Here is a 25,444-nt window from a genome sequence, read left to right as displayed (position 1 = left end):
GCTGGCAACTCAGAACCATGCAGTTGCTTGCTCACTCTCCCCCACTTCTTCCTGCCTCCGCTCCCAGAGGAATGGAGAAGAGAATCGAAAGAACGTAACTCCCATGGGCTGAGATAAGAGCAGTCCAGTAACTAAGGTATAACACAAACCACTACTGCTACCACCAGTAATAATGATAAGGGAAATAACAAGGGAAGAGAATACAACCGCTCACCACCCACTGACCAATACCCAGCCTGACCTGAGCAGAGATCTAGCCCTTCTGGGTAACTCCCCCCAGTATATTAATATTATACTGGGCATGCCGTGCTGTGGTATGGAATACCTCTTTTGTCAGTTTGGGTCAGGTGTCCCGTCTCTGCTTCCCTCCGGCTTCCCCTTCTCCCTGGCAGAGCATGAGACTCAGAAAGTCCTTGGTTGGAGTAAGCATTACTGAGCAACAACTAAAACCATCGGTGTTATCAGCGCTGTTCCCAGGCTGAAAGTCAAAAACACAGCACTGCACCAGCTATCAAGAAGGAGAATAATGACTGCTACTGCTGAACCCAGGAAAGACTTTTACCCACCAAAACATCCCTAGTATAAAGCAAATAATAAACAATATTGTGAGCATCAAAGACTAAAATCAAACTGCTCAGAAAGCTGACAGAGATTTAATACTAAAACACAGGTAAAGAAGAGGAGTGGCCACGTGCGCATTCAGCTGAAGCACAGTGACCTCCTGGAAATGGTTGGGAAAGGAGGGATATTCAGCAGATCCCTGCCCAAAGAGCTCAGCCTCAGTCTGTTTGGAGGGGATATATCACAAAGAACCTCATGGGGTTTCTCTGTTTCTGATGATTCCCAGCCCTGAACCCCCTGAGTGTGGGCTGGAGTCAATCATCCCACCTCCAACAGCAGAAAAACCCACCACTGGGCTGGTCCAGCACCAAAGGCCATCTCTAGCAGAGTAGGATGGCCCCATCCTGGCTGAAGGCAGATGATTCATGGGTTCCCCCCTTGCCCCCACAAGAGCCCCTGGGGAAGGAGATCAGGGGCGCTTCAAGACCCTGGTGCAGCTGCAGCATGGAGGGACTTTGGCAGAAGTGATGTCTCCAGAACTCCTTGCCCACAGCAGGCTGGGCTGAAGCAAAATGCATCCACTGCTAAAGCGGGTCATGCCCACTGAAGGGTAAACAGAGGCATGGTAAACTGAGCCCTCATCCTCTGTGGGAAGCTGCACCTACTGCAATTGAGGCATGCTTCCTGCAGGGGCACATGCAGGCAGGGAGGGAGGTGCAGCCAGCAGCTAGTCCTGGGAGGCAGTGGTGGCTTTGTCAGGTCTGATGATGTGGGAGAAGGAGCCAACGGTCTCCTTTGCCTTTGGGTAGTAGAGAACAACCAGCCAGATGAATATGAAGATTCCTGCAGGGAAAGGAAGGCAGACACTCAGCAGCAGGATATAGTGTGAAGCATCCTGCTGGGATGCTGCTGGCTTTTCCCTGCCGCTTTCAGGGTGTTCCCCCAGCTCGCTCCTGCTCTGGCAGGAGGGTCTCCCCATGATTCATGGTGAGCCATTTGGCTGAGTCATGCCCTGGTTGGATAATGTCCTTCTTCCTCTGCTAACAAATGACTTCCTTTGAGGAAAACCACCCCCAGTGGAGTGGATGTGGTTAGGAGCCATGACCAGCTCCATGCTGGTGGCTGGGACCTGCTGTTTCCCTGCCAAAGGGAAGTGCTGGGAAGATATTGGTGCCTTGGGAACCCTTGTCAAGCCACTACCAGGCTGGTTCCTGCTCCTCCATCTTCCCCACCCAAGCCCAGGATGCCCAGCTTGGAGCTAGCCCTGACCTTGGAGGGAGTTGAGCATGGTGAAGAGGTAGAGCATGGCCACAGAGGAAGTGCCATGGGTGAGGAATGCCAGGGCCCAGGTGGCTCCCAGCAGGCAGAAGAGCCCCATTGCCACCAGGGCCACCTTCCAGGCCTTGCGGTCTCCCTGTACTACCCCTGTGCCCTGCAGACTGCAGCTCTTCTGGATCACCACCCCAAAAACAGCTGTGTTGAAGAGGAAGATGAGGCCGAAGTAGCCACAGTTGGTGATGTAGTGGACCAGAAGATGTTTGGAAGTGATCCAGCACCTGAAAAGAGACAACCATAGTTCCTCCAGTGGCTCTGCTGGCCCCAGCAGCACCCATGAGGGCCTCCCCAGGGGCACATGTTGGGGATGCAGGGACACCCTTGTGCTGGGGGGGGTTTCCAAGGCCAGAGCGAAGCAGGGGGAACAGTGTTGCGTATCTGCTGCCCTCATGTTGCTCAGCTGGGGAGAGGGAGCCTGGGGAAGCTCCCTGTGATCCTTGGATGTTCCTCCGTGGCCTGGGGGCTGCAGGCTCAGCACGAGAGGTGGTGGTTACCACAGCTCTGGCTGCTGTGTTGCAATCACAATTGGGGAAGCAGAAGTGCAGCGTAAAGCCGAGCAGGACGGGTGCAGCCAACCACCCCAACCCTCCCAGCAGGACCAGCTTACTGCTGCCCTCGCCAAAGGGCCCCCTAAGCCCTGTGGGTGCTGGGGCACGCACAGGCGGGCTATGACCTGGTGGTCCATGGTCTGGATGCTGTATTCTCCATAGCTGCTGATGGCTCCTGCCACCCCCACCACAAGAGCGGGGAAGCCTGGAAGAAAAAGGGAGACATTTGGGGGAGGACAGGAAGGCAAAAAGGAAACAAGGTCATCGCCTGGGGCCTCTGCATGGCCCTGGGTGTGCTGGCCTCCAGGAAGATGGAGCTTAGAGACCGCAGAGGTTGCATAAGTGCTGGGGGCACAGTGTTTGCTGCTGGGACATGATGTGGAGAAGGAGGTACAGTGCTGAGTACCAGGGCTCAATGTGTCCCCTCCTCTGCTCCAGTGCCTCCCACGGTGCTGTGGAGGGCAATGGGTGAAGAAAGACCCCCAGGGACATCAGCTGCTTGATGAGCAGGAGGATGTTCCCCAGCAGGGTGGAACGTGCGGATGCCCCAAGCCCGTATAAGACACTTCTCAGTCCTGACCACGACATTTGAAAGAGCTGTGGGCAGGACAGGGGCTTGCTCATTCTCTGCCCACTGTTGCATCACCCAGTTTCCCCTCTGGCTGTAACCTGTTGCCTGCCTCTCGCCCATCTCTCACTGAGGCTGATGGTGCTCACCCCAGCCCACCAGGCACAGCTTCCCCAAGTAGTGGTGGATGTAGGTGCCGAGGACCTTGACAAAGAGAAGGTAGAGGTGGCAGCCCTCCAGTGCCATCCAGGTGAAGCAGCAGAGCAGGCAGTAGTGGGTGAACCCCCCCAGGACCTTGCAGGTCCCCGGCAGGGTTCCAGCGGAGAGCCTGCTGTTGAGCAGGAAGGCCAGGTTGAGGAGGAGCAAGCTGCCCAACAGGTTTACATGCAGCCCCAGGTTGATGCGAAGGGTCTCCTCGGACCTGAACCTGCACCTGAGTGTCCCCAGGGGGAGCAGGAAAGGCAGGGTCACAGATGAGCAGTGCCCTGTGTCACAGCAGGCTCATGCAGGAGCACCAGAACTGCCCTACACCCCTCCCAGCCTGATGAGTCCCTAGGGGGATGCTGGCACATCCTACCTGAAGAAGATGCAGAAGGCAATGGTGAAGATGGAGAAAGCTATGGCTACACCGCAACCAGCAGTGGCAACAGACATCAGGGCTTGTGCTGTGGACCTATCCAGAGCTGGGTTCTGCCAAACACGTGCACTTTGGGTTAGACAGGCCCTGGACTAACCTAGACAACACAACTGCAGCTACCAAAGCCACGGGGCTGCTGGCTCTGGTGGCTGCTCCAGAGACTCCAGGCAAGCCCCTAGTCTGTTTCCCCAGAAGGTCTCTGGGGGCAGTGGGGCAGCGGTGGCTCAGAGGAGATCCTCCCTGGGGTGGGGTAAGGGATGAGTGAAGGTGACATGCTCATGGCAGACCATGGTGGATCACTGTGAGCACCTCCAGCAGCAGACAGGACCCCAAGCCTTGCTGCTCCAGAACCTGCACTAGGCTGGGGGCTGTTTTCTCCAGGTACCCACTCCACCGAGTTGCTGCTGCCCTCCTGAGCCGGGCTTGATTTTGGGACCTTGGTTTGCCCTGGAGCAGCTCTAACTGCCCCTGTGCCGCTACTGGTGGTACCCAAGGGGCCACCGTGGTGGGGCATACAGCACAGACAGGATCTGTAGGGAGTAGGGTTGTCACCAGCAGGAGCGTGAAGAAGGTGAGATGGTCACAGGAGCAATGTGTCCCCTTGTCCTGGGGCTGTGTGTCACATCCACTGCTGCTCCAGCCTCCTGCCTGCCCTGAAACAGGCAAAGGATGATGACCCCAAGTGCCAGGCACAGCACCCACACCTGGCCCCAACGAGGCCCCAGTGAGGATCGGACCTTTGCTGGGATCCCAGAAGACACATTGTGGGGTGATGCCCTGCAAGGGGAGAGACCAGCATCAGCCAACACCTCAGTGAGAAGCAGCAGGGGAGGGAGGGAAGGAGGGCACAGCTGACTGACATGGGGCAGCCGTCCATGGGTGAAGGTGAGCTGCACGGGGTCCCGCAGCCCGGAGATGCTCGTCTCTCCCACTGTGATGCCCACCACGGTGTCATCCAGGACCTGCCCTGTCTGGTTGACCTCCTGTGTGGGGGCAGCGCCGCCTGAGCCAAGTCAGCAGGTAGCGGTGGCCAGAGGGATGCCAGCAACACCGGCTCATACCTGGAACATGCCCAGCTGTGAGATGTTGAGGACCATCACCACCAAGTGCACTGTCTGGCTGCTCAGGGACCGGAATATACCCCGGGGGAGGTAGATTTTTCCTGCCTTCCCCTTCTCCGTCACATTCAGCATCCTGGGGTGCTGTGACAGAAAAGGGTGGTAGGTGCTGCTGGCAGCATCATCTCTCTGTTCAGGACCCACCAGCATTGCTCTAGGCATAAATTCAGCCCTGCCTGGATGGGTTTTGCTCAGCAACATCAGCAAGAACCCCAGCTCAGAAGGGGAGAACCTCATCCCTAGCAGCCAGCAGGAAAAAGGCAGAGCTGGGAGTAGGTCCCAGGAGAGCTCCAGCCCACCATCACCCCATGGGATGTGGTTCCCTGCGACATCCAGACAGTGGGAAAGCTGCTGTGTGGGCAGAAGGCACAACGTCCTACACGTTCCCCATCTACCTCCCCCTCACCTTGACCACCAGCTCTTCAGGGAGGCTCTTCCCTCCCTAACACTATTTAACATGACTTCTTGCAAGAGAAGCTAAAGCTGATGTTGGCTCATGATGCAACCGTGGAACAAGGTCCAGAAAGAGCACGCCATGGTGCACCAAGCCCCGGGGCAGGGACTGAGGGATGCTCAGAAGGCACAGGCCCCTCCAAGCAAGAGAGAGGGGCACGTCTCACCTCCATGGGGGAAAAAGAGATGAGGATGTCCCGGGTGACAGCCCTGCTGACGTTCAGGAGCAGTGCCTTCATCCCGGCCAGACGACTGTGCAGCACTGGCCCCACCACCTGCAGCAGCCTGCAGGACAGGGGGCCATGGGACCTGTGACATGCGGGGCTGAGCCCCCAGACCCTGCCATGCCCAGGCTGCCCTCACCTGAGCCAGCGCTCCCGCAGGCAGGCACATGCGGGGCTGCCCGAGCGCCCCAGCTCCGGGCAGTGTCGGGGCAGGTCGGGGCTGAGCGTCCTGTCCCCTCGCTCCTCCTCCTCCACCATCACGTTGCAGCACTGGTGTTGCCCATCACCCCGACCCACCAGGTCTGCTCAGGAGGGGAACAAGGTGACCACTGGGCAGCATGGCACTGGGGACCCAGGCAGGGATGGAGGGACCACTCACCAGCACAGATCTCCTGTCCCCTGGCAGTGTCTGGAGGAAAAGCGTGGGGAAATGGGGGAAAAACCCCAACATCTCAGGTCAGCCCTCCCCTGCTCCAGCAGGAGGGGAGGCAGCAGAATCTGGCAGCTGCCAGGCTCAACAGGAGCAGCCCTTCAGTTACACGGGCTTCTAAAACATGGACAGCATCAGGGCTGGAGAAGTCAAAGCCACTACATCCAGCCCCTTGGTGGCTGAAGATAAGACCCTGGGCTGCTGGTCCCAGGTTTTAAAACAGCCCCAGAAGCAAACCCACCCCACTGCCAGCTCTCCACACATCCCAGCAGAAACTCTCCCTCCTGGTCCAGCCACATATCATGGTGAAACCCTAGTGTGGTCTTTGAATCAGTGCTTTCCATGGGAAAACCCACACCCAAGCCCGCACTTGCCCACATCCCCCTGATCCATCACTCACCAGGCAGCACCAGGAGCAGCAGGGCTGTGCCCAGGAGCAGGTTCATACTGCATTGTGTGGTGTCCGAGCTGCTCCCAGCCATCCCACAGCGCTCTGCTCCTCACGTACCAACAGCTTTGCTCCTCCCTGGGCTCCCCTGAGGCTTGTGACTGCTCCTGAGGCAACGGCTGTCTCTTCATTTCCCTTCTGAGAACCCCTCACGTCTTCCTGTGGGTTTGCAAGTGACCTCCTGCCCCAGCTCACAGTAACTGTCAGTCATGTCCCTTCCTTCTTGGCCACTTCCATCTGACTTGGGGCTTTTGTCTTTCCCCTTTCAGCCACATCCTGCAAATCCTTGGTTGACAGTCCCTACCAGAGCGACATGTCGGAGTATCCCTATCCCAACCCTTTGTAGCTGATCTTTAAGGTCCCTTCCAACCCAACCATTCTGATTGTGTTACTCCAGGAAACCAGGCATGCCACCACGCTTTGCTGTGAGCTGCTGGGAATGAAATATCCCCTTCGTAGGAAGGTTCCCCCGTCCCAGCCAGAATCCCTGCAGAGGGCGATGAGCCGCAAGTGAAGCATTGTCCAGAAGACAAACTGGTGGGATGAGAGACACAGTGCTGGGCTTGCAAGCAGCACAGCCAGGATTGCTGCATTCTGCCCTGCAGGCACTGAGACGATTCCTGTCCTGCAAAAACTCCCTCTTTGGATTCCCATCCTCCAACGGCCTTCCTCTTTGCTGGGCAGTGATGGTCATAGAATCACAGAATCAACCAGGTTAGAAAAGACCTTTAAGATCATCAAGTCCAACCATTCCCAGCACTGCTGAGGCTACCACTGAACCATGTCACTGAGGGCCTCATCTACACAGTCTGGGAACACTTCCAGGGATGGTGACTCCACCACTGCCCTGGGCAGCCTGTTCCAATGCGTGATCATCTGCGGAAGAAATTGTCCCTAATCTCCAGTCTAAACCATCCCTGGTGCAGCATGGGGCCGTTTCCTTTCGTCCTATCCCTTGTTCCTTGGGAGCAGAGACCAGCCACCTCCTGGCTCCATCCTCTTGTCAGGCAGTTGTGGAGAGCGATAAGGTCTCCCCTGAGCTTTCTCTTCTCCAGACTAAACGCCCCCCCAGTTCCCTCAGCCGTTCCCCATCACACTTGCGCTCCAGGCCCTTCCCCAGCTCCATTGCCCTTGTCTGGACCAGCTCCAGCACCTCAATGTCTCTCTTGTAGTGAGGGGCCCCAGACTGAACACAGGATTTGATGTGCTGCCTCACAAGTGCTGAGTACAAGGGTCTTTGGAGACCACAGTAGCTTCCCAAGCCATAGTATCTCCCGCTATCACCCTGATCCCCATGGCCTTGGGCTACCAGTGCTCTGCCAGGAGCATCATCACTGGACCAGCTCAGCAGAATCATTCGGGATACACACCAGGTCCTGCCCACGATGGGACAACCCTGGCTGAGAGATGGATCCCATCGGAGAGCTCACCAATTTGCCAACATGCCCAGCAGAGAGACCCCAGCGAGCCATGCTCCAAGCAGGAACAACTTTAATGGGCACAAGTCTGGTGTGCAGGTGCACCCACTGAACTTCTGCACCATCCGAAAATAGGCATTCAACAAATTAACAAAAATACACCATTTCAGCTGCTTGAGGGGGCTGTCTTCACTGGTGATGAACCTTCTTGGTAACCACCAGCAAGGGCTGAAGACAGGGCTTTTTCCACCAGGGAAAAGGCTCATCCCTGGCCTCAGGGCATGGGAGGGGACATCCAGAGGCACCAGGGAGCCTGTCTCTGCCCCTTCCACATCTTGCAACTCCCACTGCCTGGGTGAGCATCCTTCCCTCTTGCCCCAAGGATGCCAAGCCAAGGGATACCAAGGGAAAGCTGGTGAGGGGACTGGCAGAGATGAGGGGACCCAGGGCTCCAGCAGCCCCTGAGGTGGGTGCTGTAGCAAAGCGAACGGCGTTGGTCCTTCCTGTGGCTGTCCTTGGCTCGGCACAGCCATAGTGGGGCTCTGCCTGCTCTTGGGCTGCAGTTGGGTGCCATCGGAGCCGCTCTACAAATCAGAGGACTTCCTCGCCTGCAGCACCATGGTCCAGTACCAGAGAAAGATAAGAAAGCCTAGGAGACAAGGGAGGAAAGGTGGGCAAATCCTCTCAAGTGAGGCAGCAGCCTGCCAGGGACAGCTCCTCCCGTACCTGTCACCACCCCACCAACACCCCTTCACAGGGGCCCTGCATCCCTGGCTCACCTTGGAGGGAGTTGATGACGGTGAAGAGGTAGAGGGAGATGAGGCTGAAGACGCCAGAGGTGAAGGAGAAGAAGACCAGCGCCCAGGGAATGCCCAGCAGGATGCTCAGCCCAAAGAGGGCAAGAACATGCTTGAGCTTGTGGCCTTTGTTATTCTGTCGGAGGATCTCCCGGACCATGGCCCCCAGCATGACCGAGTTAAAGAGAAACACCAGGCTGAAGAAACCCAGGTTCACAACGTTATGGATCAGGGGGCTCGTAATCCAGCATCTGGAGAGAGGAGAGTGGGCAGAGGGTTATGCTGTGTCACCCCACGCGGACATGAACTTGAGGGATTGGGAGGAACACGAAGGTGTGGTGCAAGCCCAGAACCCAGCTTAGTGAAACAGGGAGGAGGGGATCCCACCACCGCCCTGTACAGAGCCCCAGGAAAGCCACAGGATGTCTGAGGAGACACTGTGGGACACAGTGGAGGTTTATCCAGTTGACTTCATCTAAGACCAAGGACCAGGCAACCCAGTTCTGATGACTCACATGGTCGCGTTGGTGGATTTGCCACCAATGGATTCATAGATGGGAATGGAGAAGGGGCCGTAGTTTCTCCAGCTGGCCAGGAAGATCAGCATCACACAGAAAAAGGGGAGTCCTGGGTGACAAGAACAGAGTGAAGTGACCTCCCTAGTCCCCAGCCCTTGGAGCTCCTGGAAGGACTCGTTGCCCCTTTCTCCCTGTACAGAGTACAAACCAACATCCTCTCCACCAAGAGGAACTAAAAATGGAGCACACAACGACACCTACTGTAAGCCCTAATGCAGGACTGACTGTGCGGCATCAACCCCAGCAAGAGGATCAAACTGGGCTGTGGAATTTTAGGCCAGGAAAGATCATGAGATCTTTCTGCCACATCCCCCTGCCTGAAGCACAGCAGAGACGTGCGGGTGCTTCTTGCATCAAGCCCATCTCTGGGCTGCCCTGGGTGTTCCTTTCAGAAAGAGCACCCCACTGCTATGTCATGACCTTTGCTCTACCGCCAGCTTCCACTCTCAGCCATAGAGTCTCCTTCTCCATTGAGTCTCCCAGCAGAGATCCCTCTGCTCTCAGACATCTGCTTCCCCACAGCCATGTCTCCATCCCCATATAGGAACCATCTACGGTGGGGAAGACCTACCCAGGTGCCCTCCACCCCTTGGCCTGTGGGGCCTCTCTGCCTCCCCCATGCTCACCCCAGCCGACCAGGCAGATCTTGAGGAGGAAGTGGTCATGGTAGGTGCTGAAGACTTCAATCACAAGCCGGTAGAGGTTGTAGCCCTCAATGCCCATCCAGGTGAGGCAGCTCAGGAGGGAGAAGTGCAGGAAGAGCCCACCAGCTCTGCAGACAGCCTCGCTGCTGCTGGAAGCCAACTGCTCAGAGACGAGGAAGGTGACATCCAGGAGGAAGATGGCACCCAGCAGGTTCATGTGGATGTGCATGCTCGTGATCTGGTCTCGCTGCTTGCTCCTGGAGGGTCAAGGTGGGGACACATCACCACCACACCTGTGGTGTGGCCTGCCCCTTGGTGCCCCACAACATAGCTCTGCATTGGGCAACTTGTCCCAACCAGAAAAGCACAGAGACCCTCTGGTGGTGTCAGGGGCTGAGAGCCTGGCCCCACAGCTGGGACCATCATTACATGTGCAAATCCAAGGCCCTGCAGCTGAGCCCTCATCTCAGGTCTGGGCCAAGTGGCGTAGGGAGCAACATCATTTCAGCTCTGAATCATCCATGCAGGATCAGTGACATGACTCAGGAGAAGATACTCATTTTCTCCACTGGGCCCTTGACAGATCTTTTCAGGCTTCTGCTTGTGAATTCGTATCAACAACCAAAAGTCATTGAAAACAGCCATTGAAAACAGTTTTTGAGTGCCCTGCAGGAGACCTGACCAACGGGCAGTTTCTGGACAGGAGAACTCTGGTTTCTTCACACATGTCTCCATCATCATACTCCCAGCCAGGCCACCCCACTGCATTTGGAAAGCTTGCATCCACCCAGGTGCAGTGGCAATGGACAGGACAAAGACAGGGAGCATGGGGCAAACTGTCACACTGTACCTGAAGTAGAGGAATAAGATGGTGCAAACAGATGCCAAAGCTGAGATCAGGCAGCCGACATAGGTTATGATACTCAGATAATCCCTGTGTATGTAGGTGATCTCCAGGGAGGAAACCTTAGGAGAGGGAGGAATGAGATGATGAGGAAAAACAGCCAGTGGGAAAGATGTGGAGAGCTATGGGAGGGTGCTACCCACCATCAGCACGGCAAAGTAGGTGAGGTGGTTGCATCTGCACTCTGTCCAGCTGCCCCCTGTCTCTGTTGTACAACCGAAGCTGTCCCAGCTCCCAGAGTTGGCTGTTTAAGAGAAAGGGACAGCATCTGATGAGCAGCAGGAACATCTCTGGGTTTGGGGATCCTCAGGACAAGTTGTCTATGGCAGGGAGGAGAACCAAAGTGGGGGTTCCAGTCTGTCCCAGGCCAAGCACACATTCAGATAGCACCCTTGGCATCCCCGGGGACAGAGAAAGCTCTCAGGCTAGGGAAGAATCTGAAATCAACCCGTGGGAAAGATTTATGAAGCTGGAGTGAGGAAGGGAAGTGCAGAGGAACTTCTACTCGTGCCAGTGGATCTGTGGTACCCTGCAAAAGGAGCAAAGGCAGAGCCTGGCTCCACACCAAGCGCAGAAGCACTCACCAGTGGTGTCCTCCCGCCAGAAGACGCACAGTGGGGTCACGTTCCTCTGCAATGACAAAAGCACAGGCCCTGAGCAGGATGCAGCGGTGGGTTTGCTGCAAGGCCACTACATTTGACAGGGGAGAACACGGGGCAGGAGGAGAGACGGTCTCAGGAGAAAAACTGCCCTGTGGGGACAGGCAGAGACCATTCTCTTGGCAGCTTGTGGAGCAGATTCCTCCTCCCAGGTCCCCTTTTTCAAACAAGGGGTTCAGCGTTGAGCAGGCGCCCAACAGGACCATGAATGAGCTGTGGGACTGTTAACTCAAAGTGTCCCCCAGCCCTGACGATTGTGCTAGAGGTGACACATATGCAAAGCAGCATCTCCTGGATAGGCGCAGGCAGCAGCACCACCAGTGCACACGGTGAAGCCATGATCACAGTACAGCCCCAGAAGATGTAGCAGACCCTGTACAGGCAAGGCAACGGCATGGACCTGCTGGATTGTGACAAATCTCTAAGCAGGTAGGGCCTGAGCCCTCCCTGCCCCTCCATTCCTGGTGGGATCACGTTTGATGAGGCTATTTCCCCACCTACTGGCAGCTGGCCATGGAAGAAAGTGAGGACCACTGGGTCGGAGAGGTTGGCCACCACTGTGTCCACCAGGGAGATGCCGACCACCTTGTCACCCAGGACTTGGCTGCTGTTTCCATCCTGTTGGAAAAGAAGAGGAGGTGATGGCAGTGTGGGAAGGGAGAGCTGCCAGAAGAGAAGTGACCGAGAGTGCCCAGGAAGGTCTCCACCTCTTCCCTATCAAGCTTCCAGCTCATTTTTGAAGCATCTTCTGCAAGCAAGCACCAGCACCCTGGTCTGGGCAGCATCGCTGCTGCCCTGTATCACTGGAATCACTGTCACAGTGGGGACACCCCACCATATGAAGACAGGCTGAGAAAAACGGGGGCTGTTCAGCCTGGAGAAGAGAAGGCTGCGTGGAGACCTCACAGCAGCCTTCCAGTATCTGAAGGGGCCTACAACGATGCTGGAGAGGGACCCTTCCTCAGGGACTGTAGCAATAGGACAAGGGGTGATGGATTCAAACTTGAACAGGGGAGATTTATGTTATGTATAAGGCAGAAGATCTTTACTGTGAGGGTGCTGAGGCCCTGGCACAGGTTGCCCAGAGCAGCTGTGGCTGCCCCATCCCTGGCAGTGTTCAAGGCCAGTTTGGACGGGGCTTGGAGCAACCTGCTCTAGTGGAAGGTGTCCCTGCCCGTGGCAGAGGGTTGGGACTGGATGAGCTTTAACGTCCTTTCCAATCCAAACTATTCTATGATTCTATGTCACCCATGTGGCCATCACCTGGAACATGGTCTGGCTGCTGATGTCCATCAGGAGCACCCTGTGGTCTACCACCTCCTCCCTCTCCTTTGTCATGATGAACAGGCTATTTGGCAGGTCCACCACGATCCCATGGACCTCTCTGTCCTCCTACAAAGAGAGACTCATGAGGATGGAGGCTAGGAGAGGGCACTGGTGAGCCAAGACCAGCAGGACTGGCTGCCGAGGACCCACCTGTCTTTGGGAAGCAAAAACCAGGTTCTGAGGAGCCTGAGCGGGCTGGACAATCAGGACAGTTGCACGCACAGTGGCCTTTCCAAAGGTCTGGTTCCGCCCTTCAAGCTCCACCTTGGCCAGCATCTTCTCCACCTCCCCGAGTTTGCTGTCAGGAAGGGGGCGCAGTGAGGGATGCAGCCAGCACCACATTAGCAGCAGTGGAACGGCACAAGTGGGGAACTCACCGACGAAGCACCCGCTGCTCCATGGCTCCTGCATCTGGCTCCGCAGGCTGTCCAATGAGCCTGTCCAAGGCAGTAAGTTGCTCCTCCACGTCCTGCTCCCAGATGGGCATGTCCTCTGGTGAGGCTGGAGGACACACAGAAGAGAATGCCATGAAATACACAGGCAGAGCTGGCTTTCTCATGCCCCACAACCAACTGGGCACAGCACTGGTGGGAGCAGAAAGCAGAGGGCTTCAAGGCAGCCCCAAGCCCAGGGACCTGATGGACACCTCAACTTAGAGGGTCTCTCCTGCTGCACAGTGGCTCCCACTGTGGCCACCAGGACCAGGTTGGCTAGGTGCCTAGCAGTACAGATGGGACCCTTGGAACTTCTGCAAAACCCATGATTTTAGGGGGCAATACACTCGAAAATCTCCATCTTCCAGGAGCCTGGGTATCCAGGCCTGCCTCTGGGCTGCTGGAAGCAAACCTAGGTCCCCTTCCATCACCATTCAGCTGTGTCTTTACATCAGCACCATACCAAATCCTGGGACACCAACTGCTGATGGCATAAGAATGGGCTGGGGATGAAAGGAACCCTGCATTTCATTGAAATAATGTTGAACTGCCTTTACCGGGGAAGAAGTACTCAGAGGTACTGCCAAGTGAGGTGTTCTTCCCGCCCTTTGAGATGTACGACACGTTGAAGATGGACGTGCTGGCTCCCACAGTCTCCTGACCCTGCTTCCTCTGGGCATTGCTGCTGGCTGGGTCTCGGCCCAGGAGAAAGCTCTGCTTCCCGTACACCAGCCGCAGGGTGCTGTTGGCCTTGAACCAGCAGATGCAGAAGCGGTACCTGCCCAGCGTGGGGGGCAAGCTGTACTTGTAGGAGGAGTTTCTCCTGCTTGGCAAAAAGGGCCTTCTTATGATCAGCGCCTGGGCTGTGTTCTCGATGGAAATGGCAGCAGGGCCGTGCTCGTAGATGATGGAGCTGTTCTGGGTCTGGTTTCGGTCACCACAGAAGCGGAAGTCCTCTTCCTGGTGGCCGCATGCTCCCACCCCTGCGTACACAAGCGTTTGGAGTTGGTGGTTCAGCCGGGCTTTCTGCCGCTGTCACCCCAATTCTGTCCTGGATGGGCTGCGTGATGTCAGTGACATTGGCCCACCTCCTCGATGTCCCCGTGGCCATGCTGGGAGGGTTTGTCAGGGCTCCTGAGGCAGCAGGAGCCCCAGTCTTGCGGGACCACCCTCTCCCAGGTGCTATTAGCCACATCAGCAGAGGCAGAGAGAGGACCTCTCCATCCCCAGAAGTAATGGACAGAGATCATCCCCTTTCCCTGGAAAGAATCCATCCTGCCCAAGAAACCCCACCAGAGGCACATCAGCCCATGAGACATTTCACCTCTGTGGAAACCACAGCAGCAAGCACCCCTCAGTACTCCCCAAGCAGGTTTTTGGGCTGCCAATTACTTTCAGCAGCCCAAACCTGTCTCACCATCCCAGGGCAGGACGCAGTTGGGGCAGTCTACCTTGGAGCAGGGAGAGGAGCAGAAGAAGGACCTTCATCCTGGGAAGCTCTCTGCTTTGGCTTGGCCTCTGAGGAAAAAGCAGGGCCTGGAAGGGTACAAAGGAAAGGAGCCACGTGAGTATTTGCGTACCACCCATACCATGGGGTCAGGGGATGGAAAGCAAAGGCTGTGGTGGTGGTAAACAGCTCCCTGGTGCCTCTGCTGTGCAGAGGAGCCATGAGCACCAGGGCTGGAAGGACGGGGCAGCCGGCAGCGAGTCCCTGGGGTCTGGGCACTGAGGGGTGCCCCAGCCCCCCAGCACCGGCACCAACCACCAGTTGACTCGGAGCAGGAAGGAGGGTCCCCTCTTCTGCTCCCAGCCTCAGATTTCAGTTCAGGCCTTGGCTTCTTATCGCAAGTGATAGGAACAGAAGGAAATGGTGGTTTCCTAGTTCAGCAGCCCTGAAATTATTGTCTCGGGTGTTCTCAGCTTCTGCAGATTAGCTGAGGAGCCAGGCACAATGCAAACTGCTCTGTCACTGCAGCCTGGCAGAAACAGACTCTCCCAGGCTCATCCTGGAGCAACTGTGGCTGCCAAAACCCCTTCTGCCCCTCATGACCAGGCAGGCAATGTCCTCTGCAGCCTCTTCCCCACCCCTTCACCTTGTACTCTGCTCCACCAGTTTTCTTTTTCTTTATATGCAGTCAGGGCTGCTGTGACCTGCTGCACCCAAGCCAGTGATAACTACCCTCCGGTGGTGCTGCATCCATGTGCTCCACAAAGCCACAGCCTTCACACCCACAGCCCTTCCCATCATGCTTTACACCTTCCCGATGCCACAAACTGCATCTCTGGTGCTGCTGGGACCACTGAGCTTCACTTCCTGCTCACCCTGCATCGCCCCAGTGATGGGTCGAGGCTAGTCTAGTCGGAGGTGTCCCTGCCCGTGGCAGGAGTTGGCAGTGGGTGAGCTTTAAGGTCCCTTCCAGTTCAAGCCATTCTACGTTCCTGAGAGATGGTTCTTGAAGTCACCAAGAAAAGCTGCCTGGAGGTTGATGCCTGGGATCCTGTTTCAGCAGGTGGGAGAGGTAAATGTCAGGGCTGCTTCTGCAAGGAAGGATAAATCCTCGTGCGCTTTCCCAGCCGCACAAGGACCTTGTGTACTCACAGCCCAGAGATGCTTCAGACAGGCAGTGCTCTGAAGGAGATGTGGCTTTGGGTATTTTTAGAGCTAGGGAGGCTTTGTGGTGAGCTGGAAAACTAAAGGTGTCCTCAGATCTCCAGTGGTGTCACCATCATCTCTTGAGCACCGAGGCTCAGCCCACGACTGACAAGTGGGGCATGAAGGATGCTGCAGTGTCTTTGGTTTGGCTTTGTTTTAACTGCTCTGGTGGAAGGTGTCCCTGCCTGTGGTAGGGGGCTGGAACTGGATGAGCTTTAAGGTCCCTTTCAACCCAAACCACTTGGTGATCCAGCAACCAGTGGGAGCACCTCCCCAGGGCAGGACAGCATCAATGCGGGCTACTGGACCAACCAGCAGAGCCAAACACTTGCCAATGCCCAAATACAAACCAGCACCTATTTTGCAATCACTGCATCCCGTGCCACTCTCACAGCATCCTTCTCAAAATCCAGCAAGTGGCTGAATCCTGTTCTGCTTGCTGCAAGCAGATATGGGGCACCCACCAAGCATCACCTGAAGAGGCTCCTGAGCTTTCCCAGGCACCCAGGGGCTGTCAGATGGGGAGGCTGTGGGAATATCACTTGATTGAGAACTTGGCATCCTTGTTGGCAGATCTCCCTGCAAGCATGGGCTTCTCCTGGGAGCATTCCTGGTCAGCAGGGATCCAGGGCACATCCTGCACTGGCGCAGCACCATGGGCACAGCTGCTTGTGCCCCTCCCTGTCTGCTTCTTGCAGCAGTTTATCATTGGAAGATGGGGCTTCGGGTTATTAATTAACCTGCTGCCATAATTGAGTGTGGCACTAAGGAGGCTTCCTGGTGTGGGCTGGAAGAGTATGGCACAAGCAGGACTTGGCAGCATGTGGGCAGGGCTGGCATCCCAGTGCCTTGCTGCACACTTGGGAATCATACATGTGGATCCAAAAAGCACGGATCTGGGGTGACAAAATGACGGTGGTGACGGGAAACACCCGGACAGCTTAAAAGCAACCAAGTGGCATACAAACATCAACAGTATAGTGATAGCACAGAGCCAGCACACCAAGAAAGCATTCCCTAAGGATGAGGAATGCTGCATCCCAACGAAGCTTCAGCCCATCCTACTGTGCTGGCATCTTTAGGATGTTACCTGGGGTGCTTGGAGGACAGGATCAGCCCCTTTTAGCTGTTACTCAACAGGGACAAGAAATCCCTGTGGGGATGTGGGTGGGGGAGCTGGTATTTCCCCTCCAAGCCCTATATGGTCCCACTCATCTCGACGGCAATGGCTGTTTCCTGAGCTGAACAATAGCAAAAGAAAGTCCCCCAGAAATGGTTTCTCAGTGGGAAAACAAAGTTCCCGTCAGTGCCTGCAGCACTGGAGGGAGGTGAAAGTGCCAAGCTCACAGTGGAAGTGGAGGGACATCCTCCCTGGATAGCAGTGGGGATACTCGGCATTGCCACCCCAGCGTCACCCATTTACAAAAGCCCTGTGCTATCACAGTGACCAAACCTTTTAGCACCCAATCCTACCTCCCCTTCACCCAGGGCAGGATGGCTTTACCTGCTGCCCCTGGGGGGCTGAGCTCGTCCAAGAAGAGTAATGCACAGAAAAACTCCTGGTTTAGACCCCAAACCAGCCAGATGATGTAAAAAGAGGTGGCCAGGCTGGAGCAGGCTTCCTCACCACTGGCTGGGTAGGAGGCTCTCCTCAGGTATCACACTGCACCCTCGCTTTGCCATTCAAAGAACACTTTGGTCTTGGAAAAAAAAGTCAAGGAATAACATGGTGGCCTCTAAACTTACATGCAAACGGAAAAAAACCCTAAAAACCCCACAAGACAAAAAAGCTCAGTGTTTCCTACCACCTTACTTCTCTGAGGGTGACTTGGCAGCAGGTATTTAAGCCTTTGGAGATGGCACATGGCTTTTGGCCATGATGATTTTCCCAAGAAGGGAAGAATGCTCTGATGCCTCAAACACCAGAAACAGGGAGAGTCAGGGCATTTGACCTGCTTCCCTTCCAGGTCCACTAGGAAAATAGCACTGACACTGTTCCTCGAGATGCCAACGAGCCTGCCACTTGTCACCCAGGCAAGGACTCGGGAACGGGATGGAGACACTGAGGCACGGAGAGGCTCTGTGAGGTGCGCAACAGCTTTGCATGGCAGTAGGGAGCACAGGGGGGATGCCCCAGCATCAGTCCCATGGGTCTTCACACAGGGCCCTTGTCCTCAGCCGACGGCTCGTGCCTGTTATTCACTGCATTAGCATGCAAGCCATTCCTGTCACGGGGGCAGAAGAGCCCAACCCAGTGCCTTTCTAATGCCAAGCCTGTGCCATGGGATGGGCTTGGCTCTTCCCAGGATGTGGGGCTGTGCACAACACCCAGCACCCCCGAGCTGAGTTCTGCTGACAGGACAAAATCAGACCTGATAAAAATTCCCACGGGAGTGGAGGAGATCCGTCCTTTGCCAGCTGCTGGCAGCCATCCCTTCCCCAGCAGGCGTGGGGAGAGCAGGGGAGAGGCTGGCATAGGCAGACCACCAGCGCCTGAGGCTCCCAAGGTGAATTTGTTTAAAGCCAGGTTGTAACACTAAAAATGTAAACCAAAATTTCATTTCCTCACCCCACCACAGACATGCCACAGCCAACTCAAACCACTGCTTCCTCCAGCACCCAGGCAACACGGTGCAGAGCTCGGTGGCATGCAAGGGACCAGTGCCAAACTGAAGGTTGCCATGAAATGGGAATAAAGTGGTGCGGGCTGTCCTCTCCCAGCACCTCATGCTGTGTTGCTGGCTCAGGGGGTACCGCCAGCAGCCCTCATAGTGCACTCTCACTGCTCAGCCTTCTTCAGGAGCAGACCCTTGGCCTCTTTGTGGGTCACTTTGTACCTTCTCTCCACCCAAATCACACACCTGGTTTTTAAAGAGCTCCTGAAACACCCCAACCCAGTTTTTGTCCCCCTCTGCATGAGCAGAGTCCCCATTGCCTGCCTGTGCCATGGGTGCTAGGGAAGAGAGGTACAGGGCAGCACAGAGCAGCCTAGGACCACCCCAAATCAGGCTCCCAGGCATTTGGCATGGAAAGCGGCTAACCTGGAGCCTGGTGAGGGGGAACCAGGTCCCGGCAGGCCTTTCTGGCTGCAGGAAAGCCAAGCACAGCCAGGGCAATGTCTGCAGCACCTCAGAAGCCAGGTAAGAGGCCATAAGCACAGCCCCTCCAAATTCCTGCCAAACCCCAACTGCCAGGGAGCTGATGGGAAAGGAGCTGGCATGTTGGAGCGCTCCTGAAAAACGGGAGCTGACAGGCTGCTGCCCACTGGCACCACAGGGAGCTGGCACAATGGCTGCAGACCCTGCAGTACCACGTCCCGCCAGCACCCATGGGTGCCACTGCAGTGTGGGGATGGCCAGCACCCGGGGTGCCAGCCCGGGGTGCCCATCCCAGCAGCATGCAGTTGCTTGCAAACCTGTTGCTCTGTGAATAGCAGCCCCCAGGCCGTGGGATTAAGAGCTGGCCTGCAACCAAGTATGCAGCATTTTTAGTCCTCACTTCATTCACATGGGAGCTGCAAAGCCAGTGAGGGGCATGGCAAAACCCACTGTGGCTGCAGGACCCGCTCCATCTCTGAAACACTTTTGCCTCCCCCCTGGCAGAGGAGCTTGGAGGGGGGTTACTGCAGCCCTCGGACCATGAAATGAGCTTTGGCTGAGATTCCTCCCCAGCAGCCATGAGGACGTGCTGCCAGGAGGTTATTCCAGGAGACTTCATTTCAGTTCTCCAGCTGGCCTCACTGGGCTTTGCTGGTCCCTCCCAAGGGGCAGCTCAGGCAGCTTGTGGGCAGGGAGCACCCAGAGCATCCCGCATCCCACAGCAGCGTGCCAGGACCAGCAGCAGCAAGCAGAGATGGTGCAGGAGGAATCCCCCAACAGGCATTTTAGGGGAGGGAGATCGCCCTGTCGAGACACGCCGCAGTACCACTGGGATGCTGCACCACCCAGCACTGGTGGGTCCCTAGGGTGGGAAGCAGAGGCCACACACAATCTCTGGCCTGGTGGCAGGGGCTTCATGGGGCTCAGCTGTGCTGGGAGCAGCTGGTCCCAGATGGATATGGGGACTGTGTGGCTCTGCATCCAGGGAATCCAGCCCAACTCCACGGCGGCGAGGAGGGTAAGTCCCATTCCCCAGGGATGGAGGCTTCACCAGACCACTCACCCCATGGCCACCAACCAGCAGAGACCCTGATGCTTGCGCACTCAGGCACGGGGAGGCAAAATGTCCCCCTCCGTATCTATGGAGCTGGGGCTACCCCGAGGTCTTCACGGAGCCCTCCTTATCTCCATCCCTGCCCTGCCGGCCAGCTGAGCACCCCGGGGTGCTGTTGCCCACTGCCACCCACCAGTCCTGCAGGGCTGCCCCCAGCATCGGCAGATGTCGCACACCCCCCGCTCACCCCAACACCTCCCCGCCCGCATCGCGGACCCCACAGCATCCCGTCCCAGTCTCCCCAGTACGGGCAAGCCGCGTAGCGCCCCTCACCACGGCCTCCAGCACCCCAACAGCAAACACCGGACCCCTTCCTCCGGCGCTCCCCCTCCCTCCCCGCTCCCCGCTGCCGCCGATACCTGTGCCCGGGACGGGCTGGGCGCGCTGCCCCGGCTCGGCTCGGCTCGGCCAGGCACGGCCCGGCTGGGCTCAGCTCCGCTCAGCGCCGCACCTTGCCGCCTCGGCGCGGTGCATCGGGACAGACGGGCCCGCCCCTCTTCGTCCCCCAGGGCGGGCGGTGACTCAGCGGGGCGGGACTCGCGTCGCACCGACCGCTGCAGAGCTCGCCGTGGTCGCAGTGGGGCCACTCGCCCTCGGTCACGGCACCTGTCCGGCTCTGCCCGGTTCAGTCTAGGAGCACCAGGCCGGGAGCACCGGGCTGCATCACCCCGCGCGGCCGCGACTGGGATGGGATGGGAGCGGGGACCGCGGTTGGGTACGCTACGGAGATCTGGGTGCCCCATCCCGTGCCCTTCAGCTCCGGGCTGGCGGGCATCCAGAGGGAGCTGGGAGGCTGCACGCCTGGCTGCAAACGGGATTAAAAAATAACAATTAATGGGAAAGCAGCCGGGACAGCGTGTCCCTGCGAACCCTGCCCCGCTCCTGCAGGAAATGAGGGAGGTAGGAAGCAGGGCACGCAGCCCAGGACCCAACTCAGGGGAGCTGGTACCCCCCCATAGCACATCCCCAGAAGAGGGGAGCACAGAGCCTGGATGTGACCCCCTACAGCTCTCACGACCCATCCCAAGGCTGGAGCTGGGCACCGGGCCCCTTTGCCCTCGGTACCCCGCAGTGGGAGCTGGTGCTGGAGGTGTCGTGGCAGCAACGGGAACTGGAGGAGCTGCCAAAGGCTCTGCCAGCAGTGCCCGCGTCCAGCTCCTTTGTGTGTCTTTAAAACAGCCGCGCAGGAAGGAGCCGGCGCTGCCAGGAGCTGGAGGGAGCAGGGCAGGCAGGGAGAGCTCCGGGAAATGCTGTGGGTAAATAAAAGAGTTGCCCTTGCAGATAGGTTCAGTGGCTTGAATGAGGCTTCTTTCTGCTGAGGGAAGAAACAACCTCCTGCTCCACAGGAAAGGCAATGCAGATAAAAAGCACTGGAGGTGCCACGGCTGCACAGGGCACATCCCCCACACTCCCATTGCCCCACTTTGGTTTGATCGCCAGCTCCAAGCCCCGAATGCCCCCGGGTCCCACAGGAAGAGGCTCTCATGGGACGAGGCTCCCACGGGAAGCGGCTCATGTGGCTGGAGCATGCCTAATGCGGCCACGTTTGAAGCCCAACCATTCCCAGATCACACGGAGTGGAGCCAGCTCCAAAACACATGCTTATGGCGGTCGGAGCCGCGGGAGCATCGTGGCAAGCCAAGCCTCCCACTGCTTGTCATCCTGACCAGCTCCTTACAGAAACCCACAGATCTGCGTTCTGGGGACAACGCTGCTAAATCCAGGGGCAGTTCCCGCAGGATCAGGTCCTCCTGGAGCGGGGGATCAGGTACAGCCCCACTTCCCAGGGAGGAAAGGGTATTTTAGGCCATCATTCTAACGCTGTTGATGGAACAAAGAGCCTTTTGTCCGTACTTGACATTATCAGGAGTTAATTTTAGGTCGACGCCTGCACTTGTTGATGTTATCGGGATTATCCGTAAATCGGCAGGCAGTGCTTCTGTCTTCAAAGACCCTGGCTGAGCGTGGAGAGGGAGGAAATCCTTGTGTTTCCCCTTGCAAGGGACGTTTGCCCTTGGGCTCCGGCCAGCGGCACTCACTCAGCCTGGTAAGGGTTTATTGCTCCAGCTGGGGAGTTCCTCAAAGCCCTAAAAGTTCCTGAAAACCGTAAATGCTCCTAAAGCCCTAAAAGTTCCTAAATAACCTTGAAGTTCTTAAAGCCCTAAAAGCTTCTAGAAGATAAAAAACAAACAAACAAACAAAAAAAAAAACCCAACTTTAAGATCCTAAAAGATGCTAAAACCACTAAAAGTTCCTAGAAGATTAAAAAAAGTTCCCAAAAGCTGTAAAAGATCCTGAAAAGCCTAAAAACTTCAAAAAGCCCTAAAAGCTTCTAAAGCCCTAAAAGCTCCTAAAGCCCTAAAAGCTCCTAAATATGCATAAATATGCATTCCTAAAGTCCTAATAGTTCTTAAAACCCCTAGAAGATCCCTAAAAAAACTTTAAAGTCCTAAAAGCTTCTAAACCCCTAAAAAGCTCCTAAAAGATCCGGCAAAACACAAAGTTCCTAAAAGAACTTAAAGAACCTGAATGCCCTAAAAGATAAAGAAACCCAAACCCTTAAAGTTCCTAAAAGACCTGAAACTTCCAAAAAAACCTTAAGAGCCTTGATAATTCCTAAAAGCTCCTCAAGTCCCCACTGCTGGCAGGATGCTGGAGGAGCGTGGCAGCAGAGCCATGATATAGAATGGTGAGGACAGGCAAGGGCATGTCCTGCCAGGCTGCTGCAGCCAAAGTGCAGCAAGTACAGGCACAGGGGCAAGTAGAGACAGAGAGGCAAGTACAGGCAGAGGCGCTGTGGGAAGTGGAGGGCAGGCTGGTGAGTGCCGGCACTGCTGCCAAGCAGTGGCAGCCACAGCCTAGGGTGCAGAGACCCTCACTAAAAGCCCGTTGGGAGACAATGGTGATCCCAATGGAGGTGCAAGCACAAGTGGGGCTCAGCTCCAGTGAGTGGAGGAGGAAGGTGAGAATGGGATGATGAAGCAGATGAGTGCTGGTGAGAGGGGATGCCTGGAGGTGCCCTGTGCAAATCGAGTGAGCAATGCCATTCATGGGAGCCTCAGAGGATGGTGATCCCAAGGAAGCTCCTCAGCTGCCTTGATGAGTGGCTGTGGGTGCTCCTGCTCCCCTATCACCACTGCTTCACCTCTCTCAGCCTTCCTCCCAAACATGCATCAAATGAGGAGGTGGGTCCCCTCACACACCAAGCTGGGCATTCTCCATCAGGTAGCAATGATAAGAGCAATTCCATATGTGCCAGGGCTGTAAAATGCAGCCACAGAGAGAGCAATAAACTTGACTTATTTGCTCCAGCTCAGCTTTGCACATAAACCTGCGATGATGTCAGGGAAGTCTGGGATAAGATTAGTCCCCAGGGGTATTGGCACAAGCACTAGGTGAGGATGCTACTGCAGGATGCAGGAACCACAGCCAAGTCCCAGAGGTGGATCCCAAAGTGGAGCCAAGTTCTGCATCCACTCCCAAATAGATTTAGTCTCTTCCCTGGCTGCTTGTTTCCCAAAAATATGGAGAATTTACAAGAATTCTAGAGCTTTGCTCCTGGGGCTGGGTCATCACCAGGGCCTGAAGGCACTGCACTGACGCCAAGCCACCTTTCCTGGGGCAAACAGGATGGAACACAGCACACACAGCACACACCCGTCAGCCCAGCACTGGCCTTCTGCCCAGTAAGGTGCAGGGGAAGGCAAACAGGATTATTTCTCCTTGGGGAGGTTGGGGGGGTGCCAACTCAGCTTCTGCCCTTGGAGCCCTGGCACTGTATGGCACCAGGGGTGGGAGGTTGGATCCCACCCTGCGCTCCCAGGACACCCAGGGAGTTTTGAACCCTCAAACAAGTGCCTTTTCTGCCCCTCTTTGCCTGCAATGGGCAGCTCCCCAGGGTCCACTGTATCCTACTGCTCCCAAACAGACTGAGCTCTTCACGGACCAGTGCCACACTGGTCCCCAGTGGGCTCAGCTCCCCAGGCACCACCATGCCCTGTGGATGCCATGTGCCCGCTGCTGGAAGGCAACCACCACCCATTGTTTTCCAAGTGCCACCAGGTGTATCAACAAACCAGTGTCAGTGTGTATGCTGGCAGTCAGTGTGACTGCCAGGACACACACCACAAGCCCCAAAGTCTCCAGATGTGGAGAAGGGTCATGGAAGGTGCATCCCAAGAGCAATCAAGGGGCTGGAGCGGCACAGCTAGGATTGACTCTCCCATGGAAGGGCTTATGGGTGACAAACTGAATACTTGGCACCTCACCAAACCCTCAAGCTTCTCCTTTAATAGCTAAGCCAGCCACTGGAGCGGTGAGGCATGCCCAGCTCATCACCACGCCATGGGACCATGCCCATGGGCTTTTGTCCTGGCTGACGGCAGGAGAGATGGAAACTCCATGGCGCTGGCTGCCCTTTGTGCAGGGAACAAAGAACAATAGCCAGTAGCTTCCTACGCTGCCCAGAACTAGGCCCTGGGAAGCAGCCAGAAAGGGAAATGCTACGGGAAGGCCGGGACAGGCAGTGTGTCACCCCATGAGCCTGGCCAGTGATTCCCAGTCTCCTTCCAATGGAGCAGAACTGGCAGCACCAGCAAGCTACAAACACATGGCTGGAGGAGCCCTTGCTGTCACCATGGGTGGATTCGCAGCCGTGCTGGAGTCATGGTGCTGTGCTGCTGCTCTGCATCTCCAAGGGCAGAGCAACATCCTGGCTCCAAAATCTCAGGCCCTGGAAAGGCAAAGCCATGGGTGCAGTTTGAGGTTAAGCCTGGTCTGCGGGAATGCAGTGGAGGCTGAGAGCTGACTCATCACGTCCAGCTGATGGTTTTAGTCCCTGCAGTTTGTCCTCACTTTATCTCTTACAGCCTGAACTGCTTAAACCCAGTAAAGTGAGTGCCACGAGGAGCGCTCTGCACAGGGTCTGAATTCCCAACTGGGAGCAGGAGGAAAGCCGAGCTATCGATTCACTCACTTCCCACCCTCTCCACACCAGCACGTCCACCCGCTGCCAAGCTGCAGCCCTGCTCACCCCTTTGCCTGCTACCCAGGGCTCTGGGTGGCCTTTGTCCTGCAAAGTGAGCAGAAGAGTTGGTGGTGGGTGCAGTGACAGCTGAAAACCCAGGGTAGGGGGGCTGTGGCTGCCTCACAGCCACTCTAGCCAGCCCACAGCCGTGCTGGCATCAAATGGGCTGTGGGGATGCGGCTGGAGAGACCCCACTCCTGCCTGTCCTTTGTGAGATGTGTGGTGGCAGCTCCCTGACAGGGTCAGACAGACCTAATAGCAGCCTTCCAGTACCTGAAGGGGGCCTATAGGGATGCTGGGCAGGGACTCTTTGTCAGGGACTGTAGTGACAGCACAAGGGGTAAGGGGTTAAAACTTAAACAGGGGAAGTTTAGATTGGATCTAAGGAGGAAATTCTTTCCTGTTAGGGTGGTGAGACACTGGAATGGGTTGCCCAGGGAGGTTGTGAGTGCTCGATCCCTGGCAGTGTTC

The 25,444-nt window shown here is 56.5% G+C and overlaps 1 protein-coding gene across 1 annotated transcript; it reads right to left on the bottom strand.

Moving 5' to 3' along the window:
• Positions 1-631: 631 nt before the first annotated feature.
• Positions 632-20,705, bottom strand: LOC136005858 (uncharacterized). The gene is made up of 27 exons (XM_065663751.1): positions 20,307-20,705; positions 14,534-14,618; positions 13,640-14,065; positions 13,026-13,149; positions 12,799-12,946; positions 12,586-12,714; positions 11,824-11,940; positions 11,248-11,293; positions 10,807-10,907; positions 10,610-10,725; positions 9,742-10,016; positions 9,053-9,164; positions 8,520-8,788; positions 8,329-8,389; positions 6,275-6,321; positions 5,824-5,853; positions 5,584-5,746; positions 5,388-5,505; positions 4,711-4,851; positions 4,510-4,632; positions 4,387-4,426; positions 4,202-4,302; positions 3,590-3,702; positions 3,162-3,445; positions 2,556-2,649; positions 1,831-2,117; positions 632-1,404 (listed from the first exon to the last, which is right to left on the bottom strand). The coding sequence occupies exons 1-27, from the start codon at positions 20,688-20,690 to the stop codon at positions 1,289-1,291; spliced, it is 4,050 nt and encodes a 1,349-aa protein (XP_065519823.1). The 5' UTR covers positions 20,691-20,705; the 3' UTR covers positions 632-1,288.
• Between the last annotated feature and the right edge of the window lie 4,739 nt (positions 20,706-25,444).

Source organism: Lathamus discolor, chromosome Z (assembly GCF_037157495.1).
Source record: "Lathamus discolor isolate bLatDis1 chromosome Z, bLatDis1.hap1, whole genome shotgun sequence".
NCBI classification, from domain to species: Eukaryota; Metazoa; Chordata; class Aves; order Psittaciformes; family Psittacidae; genus Lathamus; species Lathamus discolor.
The sequence above is the reverse complement of the archived record's forward strand: the minus strand, read 5'-3'. Positions and strand labels throughout refer to the sequence as shown.